The sequence below is a fragment of the Nuphar pumila genome, chromosome 7 (genome assembly GCF_984573655.1).
Source record: "Nuphar pumila chromosome 7, dmNupPumi1.hap1.1, whole genome shotgun sequence".
NCBI lineage: Eukaryota > Viridiplantae > Streptophyta > Magnoliopsida > Nymphaeales > Nymphaeaceae > Nuphar > Nuphar pumila.
In genome coordinates this window covers 121,094,301-121,110,988 of record NC_143255.1, presented here as the reverse complement: position 1 = coordinate 121,110,988, position 16,688 = coordinate 121,094,301, and the positions used below count along the sequence as shown (strand labels likewise).

The following is a 16,688-nucleotide window of genomic DNA, read 5'->3' as shown; positions in this document are numbered from 1 at the left end:
ACTATACAAGACCACTAAAAAGAGTGAGCATGGTATCCAAAAAGTTATTTTAACATATGAAATAACATGAAGAACTCTTGCAACATGATAGAGACAATTTCATAAACCTTTACAGCTCTTTGCTGTAAAGATCTATAAAACAAACAGATACAAAGCAAAAATTAGACAATCATATTATAAACATCAAACAGGTGACTGATTTGAAAATCATAATAAAAGTGTACTAACAGGGAGAAAAGTTGTAAAATCAGACCAACCTCAACCCATCCAATAAATTTAAACTGAAAAAATTTAAGAATCAATCCACTAAAGGCATGTACAAAAGCTTAGAAAACAGTGTGCAATATGTATATCTGTAATTCCAAGTGAGATTCAGGATAAAAATACATATACACTTCTGCAATTTACCTATGCTAACACTCAGAGACAATATGAAGCACCAAAATCCCCACATTTAGACACCAAGGCAGTGGCAATAGATCTCGTAAACTAAGAACTAAAATTTTAGAAGAAACAAAACTCACTTTTTTAGCAAAAAAAAAAATCTGAGTTTAAGACTAATTCGAGCAAACAACTGTCATCTGACACAGATTTCACTACTGAAAAAAAATAGATATATAGTTATAAGTTCAAGGCTATTATATACATTTTCGACAAGTACTTTCAGCTAACAAGTTGGTTTAACAATTTAAGAGGAAAAAACAATGGACAAAACGTTAGTAGCATAAAAGTATGACCACACTACCATATGGCTCAGAAAATTGTGCATGTTTATAAACTCTGAACCATAGAAGTAAAGCAGCGACCGGCAATAAAAGAAGTCGACCTTACCTTCTAACTGCTTCCAGTCTCTCATTAAATTTACTATCAAATGCAAAATTTCCAGACTTTCCATCAACACTGCTAGCTAATCCAGGTGCCTCTGTACAAAAAGGACGACAATGTAAGCAACACAACATGAAGATCGCATCATCCTCAAAGACAAGATATGAATGGAAACATGACAAACAAGGGTCAACATCCAAAGTTTTGGAGGAACTTACTGGATTACACATAAATATCAGACCAGGTTCTGCCATATGAACATATTCAAGAGTTTGTACAATTACATTTTAAAGGTAGTACAAGAATATTAATGAAGGAAGGGGAGCAAATAAGAAAACAGAAGAAAAGATAGATGTAGATGTAGGTCACACTCTTAAAGCAAATCTACATTGAACTCATTTTGTTATTTAACAAGCCTATAATATCGTATGATATAAAAATAATCGACAAAGACAAATGTCATCGATATTAGACAAAGACAAGAATACCACCCATATGATAAAGCATATGTTTATCATCAACTTTTCCTTAGGGATCTAGGATAATCAGGAAATTGCAATCAACTGGATAAAATTACAAAAATAAGTCAACTGCATTTGCTTAACCTAAGATTGAGATTTTATGAGATCTTCTAATATATGTGTATGTATGTATGAGAACCGTTAACATCCATGGTCTTTGATGGACATTAATATTCTCACTACAAATTTATGCCCCTAAAAAATTTGGAAAATAATATGATGATTTCAAACATTAATTGTCACCAACCATGGGCAACTTAACAATTTATAAATGAAAACACATTAAAAGACAATGTGAATTTCCAAAGTATCGCTAATAAATGTCATTTATTCTTTATAATATTACAAAAATGTCCATGGTGACAATTAATGCATGAAACCACCATTTTCTGAATCTGTGGACTGATCTTTGAAAGAGGCTTATCCAGTCATTTATAACTTGGCTAGGTGCCAAGATCATCAATAGCAGATAATTGGCCATCAAAAGAAAAGAGAATAATTGGTATGTCATGCAGAGATATTAGATGCTACAGACTTGGCAGCAGATATCGCTTCAACATAATGATAAAATCTTTGAGGGAAGATCCAAAACAATATTTACAATTCATCTTAATCTGCAAAGGGCAGTCTTGATGCAGTTTCGATTAAAATGGCAGCAGTCAGAGTTATCTTGATTAGGCCACAGGGGTTGAGTGTCGAAATTTGACCAATTTTTTGGATAATCTCTATGTAAAGTTGGTCTTTGGAGTGTTCCATTTGATAACATTTTATTTTTGTACTGTTGTGTTTTGTTGGGCATCCCTTGTCACTCAACTTTATTTCCTTTTGCAATAAAACTTCTCTTTTATTTAGCGGGGAAAAGAAAAAAGCTTGGGGACAAATTTGTGGTTGCTTACTTCCACAGAAGGTTTCAGAAGTCATAAACTCCCTATATACAAAGACAACATACATACATCTATATATATAGACAAAAAGAAATAGAGAGAGATACTTTGCACTTACGACCAATTGAAGATTCAGATTGACTTGATGAGGGCTTCCTGTACCAGAATTTCAGATTCATCAATGAAAGCTATATTGGACAAAAGAAGAGCACTAGAACACAAAACTGAGAAGAGATGATGTGGAAAAATAAAATGAGCGTGATAGGGTGAGAAGCTTTTGTATCAATGGTTGATCACATATAAAGTCAAATAATACATGAGAATACTTCCTAATCAAACAGTTTTATATGCAATTAAAAATCATCAGGCATACATCATAATGAACCCAAATATGAAGAGAATTGCAACTATACAATCTAAGCAGAATACCAGGATCATTTATAAGTAACGGTCAAGCCCAGATATACACTTTATAATGGTCAAGACTAGAATCATTCTCATGGCATAATGTGAAGAAGTTGAAAAGGTACTGCCATTTTCGAGGGACGACTACAACATAGTAAAAAAGAAGTGGCACTAATCCAATCCTTCCTTCCTAAGCCATCTGCCTTATCTATCTTTCTAATAATCCCCAATTTCTATTAAAGTTGAGGGTGCGGCAAGACCTGTAACGCCCCGAAATTTCTTAACTTGACAATTAAAGTTTTCTGAAGAAAATCCCTGAAAGTTTGAACTCTGTTGTTCTGAAAACTCTTCAAAAAGTATCTTTCTATTTTGAAAATCAAGTTTTGCAAATCCCAGGCACGTTAGCTTGACAATCCAAACATGACCACGGCGATAAATAGCAGACAGCTGAAAAGAGTACTAAATTCTTAATAAAAAGTCATTGTACAAGGAAAATCAACAGGAGGCCCAGCCCCTAGATTAAGACAAAAACCTAAAACTCAAAACCCTGCAACGGCAGCCAGAAGTCTGGAAGGAAAAGTATAGCCTCAAGCCACGTCACATGCACCGTTGACTGTCTGTCACCGCTACTCATCACCTGCCTATAAAATGGGTCAGCCTCACGAAAAACTAGTAAGAGTGCAAAAAGAACAAGAACAACTAGCAGGTAAAGCAGTTAAGCATACCACAACAACAACAATGAGAAAAGATATACTGCACAGGAAACTCACCAGTATGCTAACATGTAATACCACAAGTATGCAAAAACAACAGTTGAAGGGTGAGCATGCTTAATTTAGTTATCACTTGTTAGCCGGTCATGTGGGTACGTACATGGCACACGAGCCGAAACAGTCCAGACTAATCTGAAGGTTTATTATGCTATGTATCTTAAGATACCTCGGTTGACTGACTGAATCCTATCCTAAGGGGACGACCGGTGGTCGAGAGAGCAAGCCCCCAAAGGCCCAGCAGGGATGCATCCAACTTCTGCATAAGTGTTAGGCTATCTAGTGCAGCCTCTTTCCCCTAATCTCCGATGATCGGGGAAGCCGAGTCTTTTGCTCGTAAATAGCCATTAATGGCATGTCCATCGGAGTTGGTACCCTTCGTCCTCTCTCTTGGCGAAGCTAAGTCGAATTTAGCGCGACGGGGGTTTCTTAACCGCCGCCTCATTCTTCATACCCTGGTCCATTAGACCCAAACGAGCATCTTGCCTATGAAGGCGCCTGAGACCCTTTAGGTGTATTCTAAATCAGTATCATTGCACGATCGAGGCCTAATCTGCCTCGTAGTACTCATTGCACTGTGCTAACTATATTAGCGCTGCAATAGTACCCAAAAACCAAACGTCTGCCCAAACTCAGGAAACAGCAGCCCTTCGTGCAACGAGGCTCTTGTCTCGAGTTAGGAAAACCAGTATCTCATTTCGTAACTCACTGCAGAGTTCAAACGTTGATACTTGCGCTTTTACGCTAAGCTAAGCTCTGCTGTCAAACCCTGTCAATCCACGGCAAGGTTGGGACTACGACATTAAAAAGAGGAGTGACATGTAAATGTATGAAATAGCAGAAGCAACAACAAATGAAAACAACAGGGACCAGGATCGTGAAACCGCGTCCTGGAAGCAAAAGACAAGAAAGGAAAGTGCAAAAAGAGAAGCCTTGGCACATATAGCGCGACGGCAACGAAAAGTAAAGTGCAGAAAGAAAACAGGACCAGGATCGCGAAACCGCGTCCTGAAAGTGAAAGACAATAAAGAAAGGTACACTAAAAGGAAAGCCTTGGCACATATAGCGCGATGGCAACGATAAGTAAAGTGCAGGAAAAGTAAAGTGCAACAAAGGACGTACATATATACTATATGTAAATGTTTTAATTTATTAGTTAAGTCCTTTGTTTTTAGCAGTTCATTGTTCATGTTTCTTTTTACGCAAACCCCTACCTAGAAGGGGTGCGAGGGTCTATACGCTTGCGAGCGTAAGTGATCACTGTCTCGGGCCGCGTAGCACGAGAAGGCTCTGTGGTGCAACCTGCAAAGCTAAAAAGGTCAATACACCATAATACCACGAGGAACGGGTCCGGTAAGACCTGCAGTGGTACCGGACCCCAAAAACTAGGGGAGGCAGGGAGCTCAGCTCCCTGCACAAGAAGGACAGAGGCAGCAAGGCAGGGGAGGGAGCAGAGGCTCCCTGCCAAACCCACCTCACCAGGAAACAGGGTAGGGGGCAGACCCCCCCCCCCCTTGACGGGAAGCAAATAGGAGAGCAGGGGGAGCTTCGCCCCCTGCTGGAAAGCACAAGGCAGGGGGCAAAGCCCCCTGCTGGAAAGCACAGGAAGGCAGGGGCCTCGCCCCCTTGCCAGAAAACGCAAGGCAGGGGAGCGAAACCCCCTGTCGCAACACATAAGAAGGCAGGGGGCTCGCCCCTTTCCGGAAAGACATAGGAAGGCGGATGGGCGCCGCTCGGTAGGCCCTTACGGCCTACCGATAGCCCTCCCTTTACGGGGATTGGATCCGGGTCGGATTCGGATCCGACCCGGGTCCGAAATGATTAAAAAAAATTTCTGGTTATTACAAGACCGCTTCTGCCCCTTTCCTTATCACATAACAAGAGCAAGGAATGGGAGAGAATCAAGATTTTATGGTAGGTGTAAGAATGTTTGATAATTAATTTTTCATTGTTAAGTTTTAAGACTCATATTCTTTTGCTCTTTATTTCACATAGCATATAATAAGCAAGAGATAGGGAGTAATACTCTTTCTTTCTTCATTTTCTATGACCATCCTCATTTTTTCACAGCTATCCCCCCATTTATTTCTCATAAAATGCCATCACATTGCATGAAACAGAAGGTACATCCTGATGCAAAATCTAAAACTGAAAGTTGCAGTCTGGCATCATAAATGGAGGTCACAAACTCCTCTCTCAATCTGCTGGGTTTAGCACTTGCAAATGACATAATTTATGATGTCACTCAAGGTCACTAAATGTTTTGTGGACTTTTTGCATGTAAAAACTGATAAATTGTATATATACTATATATATGTGTGTATTTATCTATATGTATACATATTCAAGTGTGTGTATATATAGATATATACGTATATACATATATACATATATGTATAATATCCATTTTGTATTTTATTTTTCCTTTTTCTTTTTCTTTTTCTTTTTAGAACCAGTCTAACAGCTAGTTTTTTTATCCCTCTTGTGTGTATAAATAAGAGGTGTTTACCCCATTGTAGGTATGCTTCTTCTTAGAAAGGTCTTTACGCTCACCTGTGCAGGAAGAGGGAACGAGATTGTTAAATTATGTACATAATCATATAATGTAATATATATATATTTTATATATATATGGTAATACATATACATATATTAATATATATGTATATGTATCTACTCAAATATATATATAAAATATATATTTCTATTTGTTTAGTCATAAGGGTAGTTTAGTCTTTTCCTCTATTTTTGCGCACATTCACTTTATGGATGTGATTGTAATTATTTTTATTTTTTCTTTTTGTTTTTTTCATTTCTTTTTGTATGTGTACCAAAAAGGTACCTTGGGGGGCCCACCAACATAGTCGTTGGGCCCTCTCCAACGGTCACATTTGTGACCGTTGGAGGGGCTCCAACGACTATGGGTGGAGCCCCTCCAAGGCCCCTCTTGTGGTGTTATAAATAGGGGCTCTCCCCTTTGTATTTTCTCATGGCTTTGAGTCAAAGCCCAAGTTCTCAATAAATTGATTCCATTATTTTATGCCTTTGTGCATTTGTGAGTTATTTGTGGGTTGTGCTTTTTGTGCACAAGTGTTCTAAAGTGTTCTTATTGTGCTTTCGTGGTGGGTTCAATATCAAGAATATTAAGGTCTTGATATTAGTATCTTGTTGGAGATACTTTCACATGGTATCAGAGCCTCGTTGGAAGAAAGAAGATCGTGTATCTCGCCTCTTGTGAAGCACCTCGAAAATCGTGCCCTCAAGCTAGTGAAGTTTTTGAGTAAAGCATTTGCTCCGGGCAATATTTTAGAAGCAACTTTTGTCAAGAAAAGGTTGAAAATCCGTTAAGGTACGCTTTATTTTTCATCTTCTCCTCTCCATAATGGGTGAAAAAGACTCCCACTTCTCCCTTGGTTTTAAACTTAGTGGTTCAAACTACCATGTTTGGGCCGGCAACATGGAAGCCCATATCAAAGGGAAAGGTCTTTGGGGTTATGTTCAAGGTTCCATATCGGAACCCGAACCCAAGCTTTCTATTATAGAGAAAGGGGAAATCAAAATTCTTGAAGGAGAAGATAGACAAAAGGCCTTAGAAGAATATTCCAAAAGGCATGATGAGTGAGAAATGAAGAACTTCAAAATATTGTCTTGGATTTTTTCGTCCGTAGAAACCAAGATCAATGCCAACATCATCAAATTTAAAAGGGCCTCCGAAGCTTGGTTATACCTTGAAAAAATGTATACGTCAAGGGACTTATATCACAAATACTACCTCCAAAAGAAAGCCTTGACTCTTCAACAAAATGATTTATCTATTCGGGAATATTTTGCCGAATTATCATCTATTTGGAATGAGCTTGCCATGCTCGAACCAAAATGGAGCGGAGAAGCTATTGAGTTAAGGCACAAACAACTTGAGGAAGATCGTTTCTTCAACTTCTTAAATGGTCTTAGACCCGAATTTGAGCAAATTCGGTCCTCCCTTCTATTGGCTTTTACCTCCCCATCTATTGAAGATGTCATCACCAAGCTAAGTGGTGAGGAAACACGTATGGGGATTAGTAAAAATAACCCAAGCATTCTTGCTACACCTTCTCAAAATGACTATGAAGTGGTCAATGCCGTGTCAAGACCCGGTAATAATTTGAAAACCTACAAACCGTCCCATTTCAAAAATCAAGGGCAAAATGATCGATATGGCAAGAGAGATTATAGCAAATTAACTTGCCATTTTTGTAAAGAACCGGGACATATCAAACCCAATTGTCCCAAATGGAAGAAATTCCTCGCCGCGGCTTTAGCATCCCAATCGGAGGAACGGCCTTCAACATCAAATGAATCTCTTTCGCTTCATCAAATTATGGATGCTCTTCAACCTCTTCTCAAAGGAGGCACTTCTGGAGCCGCCATGTCATCTTCTTCCTGTAACGCCCCGAAATTTAACCCAAATTTTTAGGGATTTTTTTTTTTTCAAGAGGAAACAACTAATAATTCTCGGGTTAAGCATTTCAGAACGATACAGGAAGGTAAAAGCAAACCACACCATTTATTTCCACTTCAATAATAATAAAATCCAACATCAGAGTTTTCACATTGAGTCTCAAAACCAAAAATCTCAATCTGAAAGTAAGCAGAACCGCCAGGGAACAAATAGATCAAGTCTCGGTCAGTGCCTCATCCCGTATCGCTCATAGAACTACTCTTCTCCTGAAAATAATAGAAATTATAGGAATTAGACTACCACGTCTAAGTAGGAAAACTGTAATTATTCTTGCAAGTAGATCATGTGTCAAGTGTGATGTGGGTGTCGTGTTTGAATTACAGTCTAAACATAACCACATAAGGATTTCGATGCAATAGCAATCATAGACATATATCTGAATAGAAAGGTAGATTATGTAACAATTATACTTAAGCACAAGAAGCATTTTATGCAACTACAACAATTAAGTAAGGTATTAAGCAATTAAAGCAGAACTTACACTAACATGAACAACATCCATAATATGAATTCAATTAACTAATAAATACACAATTTAGGATGTCGTTTCATCATAAGCACCGAATATAAAACATGATGGAAGAGTAAGCAATTGTCTCTTTAATGACTCTCATACAGTGATACCTAACTGTTCTAGTTAGTGTTTATCTTTTCTTATCCCGCGGGTAGACACAGGCCAAGGCAACCATCACAGAAGAGAATGTCCGGGGGTATATTATTCAGGGTTGTTTTATTAACCCGAACATTCTAACTGTGACTGAAATCCCAAGGGAGCGGCCAGTGACCGAGAGAAACTCCCAAAGGCCAAAACCAAACCAGGATGCATCCCTAACTTCTGCAGGAGAAACAAAGAACTACCACCTAGGACAAATTGGTAGTCTGGGTCCCCCAACTCCGAGGACTGGGGACCAACGAGTCACTTTAGCTCGAAACCAAAAATTATGTCCCCGGAGTTTTGTACCACTTACCCTCTCCAAGGTAAACCTGAATCTGAGTGAGTAAAACTTTTCATTTAGTTAACCTTTCAGGGTGTAGGGGCATTTTTTTTTCAACCCCAATATTATCACTGTAGTAGATTCCCAACCTTAGTCATTTTACCCCAGTGTATGAATTAACCCCATCATTTTCCATATTGTTTTCATAAACTCACTCAGAGTGCTCCGGTGCCTTTAAACCGTTCAAGCACAGAAATTAATATTTAATTTTTCTTACCAGTATAATTAAATCAAATCACGTACCTACATTAGGTACCTAACCCGTATCGCCCATTGAGCAAGGTTTTCCAAACAACCCCCCTCCTACTAGAAAGGGATAACCATGACTTACTTAATCATTTACCTATTTAGGTTATCACTAGATTATTTCCTTTCTATTCACAATGCTCCAAGGAAAGAAATTCACATACTCGGAGTACGGGCAATATACAATATCAATACCTAACATTTCTTTGGTATGTCTTACTCATTTCCTACATGAAGAGATCAAGGAATTATCTTAAGAATTCACACTATCATTGGTGTACTGCTGCTACTCTAAGGTAGAAGTTGGAATGTAAGAGAACTTGCAGTTTTATGTGGAATCTAATAACAAAGACTGTAAAACCCATTCAACTTATTTCAGTAATACAAACACAAGAAAGTTCGTGCACAAAAGAAGTGACAACTAGATATCATTCAGCTAGCATACTGAAATTCTAAATCCAACATACCAAAGCATAACCTTTTTATGTGTATCACCATACAGGTCAAAAGAAAAAAAAATAAAACTGTAAGCCCATTCTACCTATCTCAGTTACACATCCCAGGAAATTTCAATGTACTAGATCACCCAATTATTACAATGTATATTTTTTTTTTTTTTGAATAATTAAGTATAGTATAGCACAGAGTTACCGGAAGCGCCTAGCTAAAAGGGGAAGCGCGCTTCCCCGAAGCGCGCTTCGGAAGCGCGAAACGTCGCGCTTCCGAAGCGTGGGGGGAAGCGTCCCCCTTTTTTGGGAAGCACGCTTCCCTTTAATGGGGGACGCGTTTCCCTTTAATGGGGGACGCGCTTCCCTTTAATGGGAAGCGCGCTTCCCCCACGCTTCCCCAACGCTTCCCCCACGCTTCCCCCTCGCTTCCCCCACGCTTCCCCCACGCTTCCCCCTCGCTTCCCCTGTTTTTTCAAATTTTTTGTATTTTTTATTTTTTATTTTTTTTTTTTCGCTTCCCCCTCGCTTCCGAGACGCTTCCTGGGTCGCTTCCGAGACGCTTCCTGGGTCGCTTCCGAGACGCTTCCTAGGTCGCTTCCGAGACGCTTCCCGAATCGCTCCTAAGTGGTCCCACGCTTCCCCGCTTCCTAAAATTTTGAAAGTGCCTCGCTTCCCGCTCCCGCTTCCCGTATCGCTTCCCGCTCCCGCTTCCTCAACTGGCAACCATGGTATAGCATGCTGGGTTACGCAATAGACCAATAACTCTAACTAGATACTGTTCAGCCATATTAATTTAAGTATCATTTAACATTACAGTTCACTAACACATAACATGTACAATAATTATTAGTTTAGCAAATTACTGTACTAAGTATAGCACAGCATGGGAAGTTACGCAAGAAACCACTAGATCCAACTAGACACCGTTCAGCCATATTCATTTAAGTATTATTTAACATTTCTGCTCATTAAATACAATATGTTGTATTATGCTGAACAAAAAAAAAAACTAACAACCAACAGCTAAACATTCCTCCATGGTGTGATTCAGATAACTCGGCTGGACCCAACAACAAAAGCAGCTATCGGTTAGGTTCTTCCACAAGTTAAATTAGAAAAATCAATAACTCCTACACATATCTGTACACACAGTAGTAAGATATTAATGCTACCCGTAAAAAAAAGTATTAATGGAAAGCATGCAGTATTCATTATTCAAGTATCCAAAATGATTTCAGCTATGATTTAATGCAATATCAGCCCTAAAATTGAAACAGTCATACACATTTTAGACTTGCACGGATTGCAAAAGACCCATCAGACTCTTAGTTAGAGTTTTCAATACCAAGGTCAAGAAAACCTGATTCAAACTAGGGTTTTCGATTAAAAAGAAGATAAATTTTTTTCCATCTAATTTCGGTCGAAGTAGCTAATCCGAGAATGAAGGGTAAATTTTTAAGCAGCACACCCAATCGGTTCAAAACAAAACAGGCTCCCCCAATCTCCGATCTTATTAACTGTCTGGCAACAAAACCCCCTTTATTTTAAATCAATTGATTTGGGTTTTAGACAACCCACACCCCACTAACCCATGATTAACCTGAAAAAAAGTTACAGACCCTACCATTTTCCGGCGAAGTTGTTGCGGCAGCTACGAGAGAGGAGGTCGGTTGCGTCTCCTAACACGGCTTCAACAGCAGGCCGAGCTCGGGGGAGGGGAATCCGAGGGTTAGAGAGAGAAGAGAGAGAGAATGAGACCGCGAGAGAGGGAGAAGAAAGGGTTCGGGTCCCCCTTTGTAGATGGGTGACCTTCCAAAAAGGAAGGAAGCCCGGCGGCTTCGGCTTCCTCCCCCCCCCCCCCTTCCCATTTCCAAAATGTTAGGGTTCAAAAGAACCCTAACCAGCGACTTATCGGGGGGGGTTTCCCCCCTTTATTTTTATCGGGCAGCCCCCGTATCCTTTTTACAGGGTGTGGGCCGGGTCCGGGTCCGAACCGCGACCCGCGACGCTGGACCCGGTAGCGATTTGGATCCGGGAAGAAAAAAAAATGTGGATCTGTGTCGTGTGAACAATAGTGGATCCATGGGTTGGATCCACTTGGGTCCAATGTTGGATTCGACCAGTTTATTTGCTATTATACCCATATTTTTTTTTTTTTGGATTCGGGTAGCGGATCCTAGGCCCAAATCATGCTAAAAAAAATATATGTATATACACAAATTTTCTAGGTAATTGTATAAAATTTGCGATTATTACACTTCCTCTCTTGGTAAGACATCTTGGCTACTTGATTCTGGTGCTTCGTTTCATATGACTCCAAGTCATTGTTTTCTTTCTAATTATTCTGAAAATCGCCTTCCATCTTTTGTCTCAACCGCGGATGGAACCCCTCTTGAAATTAAAGGAATGGGCAATTTTGAAAAACAAGACTTTTTTATCCCAAAAATTCGTCTTATTCCAAAACTAAACTTAAATTTACTTTTCGTTTCTCAACTCGCAGACTATGGTTGCGATATAAAGTTCTCTTCTAATAAATGTTGGATACAGGATCGCCAGTCCGGGAAATTGATTTGGGAAGGCTCTAGGAGAGGAGACCTCTACTATGTTGATTTTCTTAAAATTCCCAAGAATCAATTTTGTAATGTTGCTCAAAACAAAGATATTCATGTATGGCATAAGAGATTGGGTCATCCCAACATTGTTAAAATCTCTTATTTGCCTTTTATTAAGCATCTTTGTAATGAAAATTTTGTTTGTAATGAATGTATTCTTGGAAAAATGAGAAGTTTTCCTTTTCCTCAAAGATCCATGTTTACAACAAAACCTTTTGAAATCGTTCACTCCGATGTATGGGGTCCAGCTCCGGTGATATCCAAGGGAGGCTTTTCTTACTATGTTATCTTTGTGGATAATTTCACTAGGTTTAGTTGGATATATTTTCTTAAACATAAATATGAAGTTTTTTCAACCTTTAAAACATTTCATATGATGGTTTTAAATCAATTCAATGGAAATTTTAAAATTTTTAGAACTGATTCGGGTGGCGAATACCTTTCCAATGAATTTAAAAGCTATCTTGAAAACTATGGAATTCTTCATCAAAAGTCTTGTCCCAAAACCCCCCAACAAAATGGGTTGGCTGAACGGAAACATAGGCATATTATTGAAACCACACGAACTTTGCTCATTTCTCAAAATATACCGAAAAAACTTTGGGCGGAGGCCGCTCTTACTTCTGTCTATCTCATAAATAGACTTTCATCTAAAAACTTGAACATGATTTCCCCGTTTGAAAAATTATACGAAAAGAACCTGATTATAGCAGGTTAAGGGTTTTTGGATGTAAATGTTTTGTCCTTACTGATAAAAATGACAAACTCTTCCCTAAGGCCATTCCTTGTGCCTTTCTTGGTTACTCTGAAACTCATAAAGGTTTTCGCTGTTATGATGTTAAGAGTGATAAACTTTATGTTTCCAGAAATGTAAGCTTCTTGGAAAATGTTAGTGGTTTCGAAAAACTTGAAACTAATGATGAGAATATAGATTATTCTTTTCTGTTTGATTTATTAACTGAAGATGATGATACTAGAGATGATGAAACAAATCAAAATGATGAAACTCATACTGATCAACCCATTAATGAAGAACCACTTAGAGATCCTATAACCTACTCTCATAGAGATAGGAGTACTTTTAGAAGTGCCCTCGAAAGATATGATAGTGAGTCTACCCCTTCAAGTGAAGGAAATCTTCGTAGGACCGAAAGATCAAGAAAACCCCCTTCTAAGTTCATCTCATATAAGTCTTTTTCACCAAAATATAGAGCCTGTCTAAGCGCCATCCACTCGTACATAGAACCTAGGGATTTTGAGGAAGCACGAAAATACCCAGAATGGATAGTTGCTATGAATAATGAACTTGAAGCTCTAAAGAAAGCAAAAAACTGGGAATTTCAAGACCTTCCTAAAGATAAGAAAGCAATAGGGTGTAGATGGGTGTTTAAAGTCAAAACTAAGAGTGATGGGTCTCTTGAGAGATATAAGGCTCGCTTAGTTGCAAAAGGATATGGTCAAAAATATGGGATTGATTATGATGAGACTTTTGCCCCCGTTGCTCGGATGGTCACCGTCCGATGTCTTATAACCGTTGCTTCAATAAATAAATGGAACATCTATTAGATGGATGTTAAGAATGCGTTTTTAAACGGAGATCTAAACGAAGAAGTATATATGGATGCTCCTCCTGGAATGGAGTATCCTAAAGGGAAAGTGCTTCGTCTTCGGAAAGCACTGTATGGTTTAAAACAAGCTCCCAAAGCTTGGTATGATAGGTTTAACTCTGTGATGTTAGATAATGGTTTTTCATCATGCTTTACTGATACTGCTTTGTTTGTTAGAAAGTCTAATGCATGGATTGTTATTCTGTTGCTATATGTGGATGACATGCTTATTACTGGGAGTGATTCTAAAGGGATTACAAGCATAAAGTCCATGTTAAAGGATAAGTTTGAAATGTCTGACTTGGGTTTCTTAACTTATTTTTTGGGTATTGAGGTTGCATACTCTCATAGAGGGTATTTTTTGTCTCAAACTAAGCTTGCATCTGAGATTATTGACAGGTCAGGTATTACAGATGATAAAGTTTGTGAAACTCCTGCTATAGTAGGAGCAAAAATGAAGATTGATGATGGTGTTCCTCTCTCCGATCTTACTCCCTATAGGCAACTAGTAGGCTCGTTGATGTATCTAAGTATCACCAGACCAGATATCTCACATGCGGTGCATACGGCAAGTCAATTTCAGCATGCACCAACTTCTGTTCACATGGGTGCTATCTTGCGTGTCGTGAGATACCTAAAGCACACTATTAATAAGGGAGTTTTTCTGTCTTCCTTTTCTGAGTTAAAATTAATTGCTTATACTGACTCTGATTGGGGAGGTGACCCAAATAACCGTCACTCCACCACTGGTTTTTGTGTATTCTTAGAGGACTCATTGATCTCATGGAGATGCAAGAAGCAGCAAAAGGTATCTCTATCATCAACTGAAGCTGAATATCGTGCCATGGCGACTACTACCATGGAAATTGTTTGGATTCATCAGTTGCTGGAAGATATGGGAATCAAAATTGAAGGGCCTACCAAGCTTTGCTGTGACAACAAAAGTGCGATTTATATTGCTAAAAATCACACTTTTCATGAGCGGACCAAACATATACAGATGAACTGTCACTATGTTCGGGAGGCGTATCTCCAAGGAATCATTGACCTTCCATATGTCACGTCCGAGTATCAGTTGGCGGACTTCTTCACTAAAGCCTTGTGTGCTCCGCGCTTCAACTTCCTTCTTAGCAAACTCTCGGGCATCCTGCCCTAAGTTTGAGGGGGGGTGTTAAATTATGTACATAATCATATAATGTAATATATATATTTTATATATATATGGTAATACATATACATATATTAATATATATGTATATGTATCTACTCAAATATATATATAAAATATATATTTCTATTTGTTTAGTCATAAGGGTAGTTTAGTCTTTTCCTCTATTTTTGCGCACATTCACTTTATGGATGTGATTGTAATTATTTTTATTTTTTCTTTTTGTTTTTTTCATTTCTTTTTGTATGTGTACCAAAAAGGTACCTTGGGAGGCCCACCAACATAGTCGTTGGGCCCTCTCCAACGGTCACATTTGTGGCCGTTGGAGGGGCTCCAACGACTATGGGTGGAGCCCCTCCAAGGCCCCTCTTGTGGTGTTATAAATAGGGGCTCTCCCCTTTGTATTTTCTCATGGCTTTGAGTCAAAGCCCAAGTTCTCAATAAATTGATTCCATTATTTTATGCCTTTGTGCATTTGTGAGTTATTTGTGGGTTGTGCTTTTTGTGCACAAGTGTTCTAAAGTGTTCTTATTGTGCTTTCGTGGTGGGTTCAATATCAAGAATATTAAGGTCTTGATATTAGTATCTTGTTGGAGATACTTTCACAGAGATATCGAGAGAAGAGGCTATGAAAGAAAAGACGTCAAATAAAGAAATCAGCGTATTGCTTTTCGTATTAGGTTTTGAGAATATATTTAATACACAATTTTAGGGTACAAAAATACCCTTTGACAACAAGCTTAATAACAACACTATCAACATTCGGATCTTGACCCAGTCCAATACAAGAGTCGGGTCTGGTCCTGACCCGACTTGGGTCCAAGACCCAATAACGACTTCTTTTCAGCCTCCCTCAAGTTGTGCATGGTCTTGGACCATGAACAACTTGCCTTTCAGAAACCAAAATCTGTCCTTTGTCAGCCCTTTGGTGAAAATATCCGCAACTTGCTTTTCAGTTCGCACAAACATAGGCTCAATCTCCGTTTCTTCAACATTTTTCCTGAAAAAATATTGATCTATCTCAATATGCTTTGCTCGACTATGATGAATGGGATTAAAGGACATGTTGATGGCACTTTGATTATCACATAACAGCAGTGATCGAGCAATCGGTTCTCCCATCTCTGTTAGGAGATGTCTTATCCATGTAGCCTCAGCAGTGGCAGCAGCCATCGATCTATATTCAGCCTCAGTACTCGATCTAGCAACCGTCTTTTGTTTTCTACTACTCCAAGAGACTATCTTCAATCCAATGAAGCTGCAATAACCAGATACTGACCGTCGTTCATCTGGATCACCCGCCCAATCAGCATCAGCATAAATAATGATTTCATGACCACCTGGATTTTCACTCTTCCTGTACACCAGCCCATCACCAACTGTACCCTTCAAATAATGAAGTATTCGTTTAACTCACTCCATGTGCGGTGTATGAGTAGGGATGGCAATGGACCGGGGGAAAGCGGGGCCCCACCTCGCCCCGTTTGGACCGGGGATAAAGGGTATGAAACAGGGATGGAGGTGGGGACGAAGGTTAAAATCCATCCCCGTCCGGGGGTGGAGGCGGGGATGGACGTGCACTTTTCCCTGCCCCGCCCCGCCCAGCCCCGTCCCCGCCACGATCCCTGCCTCATCCCCGCCCCAACCACTTTTCCCCGCAATATCCCCGCCCCGCCCTGCCTCATCGCCGTTTGAACCGGGGATA

At 39.3% G+C, this 16,688-nt stretch overlaps 1 protein-coding gene across 3 annotated transcripts in view; it reads right to left on the bottom strand.

Moving 5' to 3' along the window:
* Window positions 1-16,688, bottom strand: part of LOC149833230 (Tetratricopeptide repeat (TPR)-like superfamily protein) — a 147,627-nt gene that overhangs the window by 92,461 nt on the left and 38,478 nt on the right. For all 3 annotated transcript variants that reach the window (XM_090015003.1, XM_090015004.1, XM_090015005.1), the window contains exons 4-5: window positions 2,349-2,386; window positions 832-922 (exon numbers count right to left, since the gene is read on the bottom strand). In XM_090015003.1, the coding sequence (XP_089871129.1) occupies window positions 832-922; window positions 2,349-2,386 (129 nt within the window). The remainder of the gene's footprint in view (window positions 1-831; window positions 923-2,348; window positions 2,387-16,688) is intronic.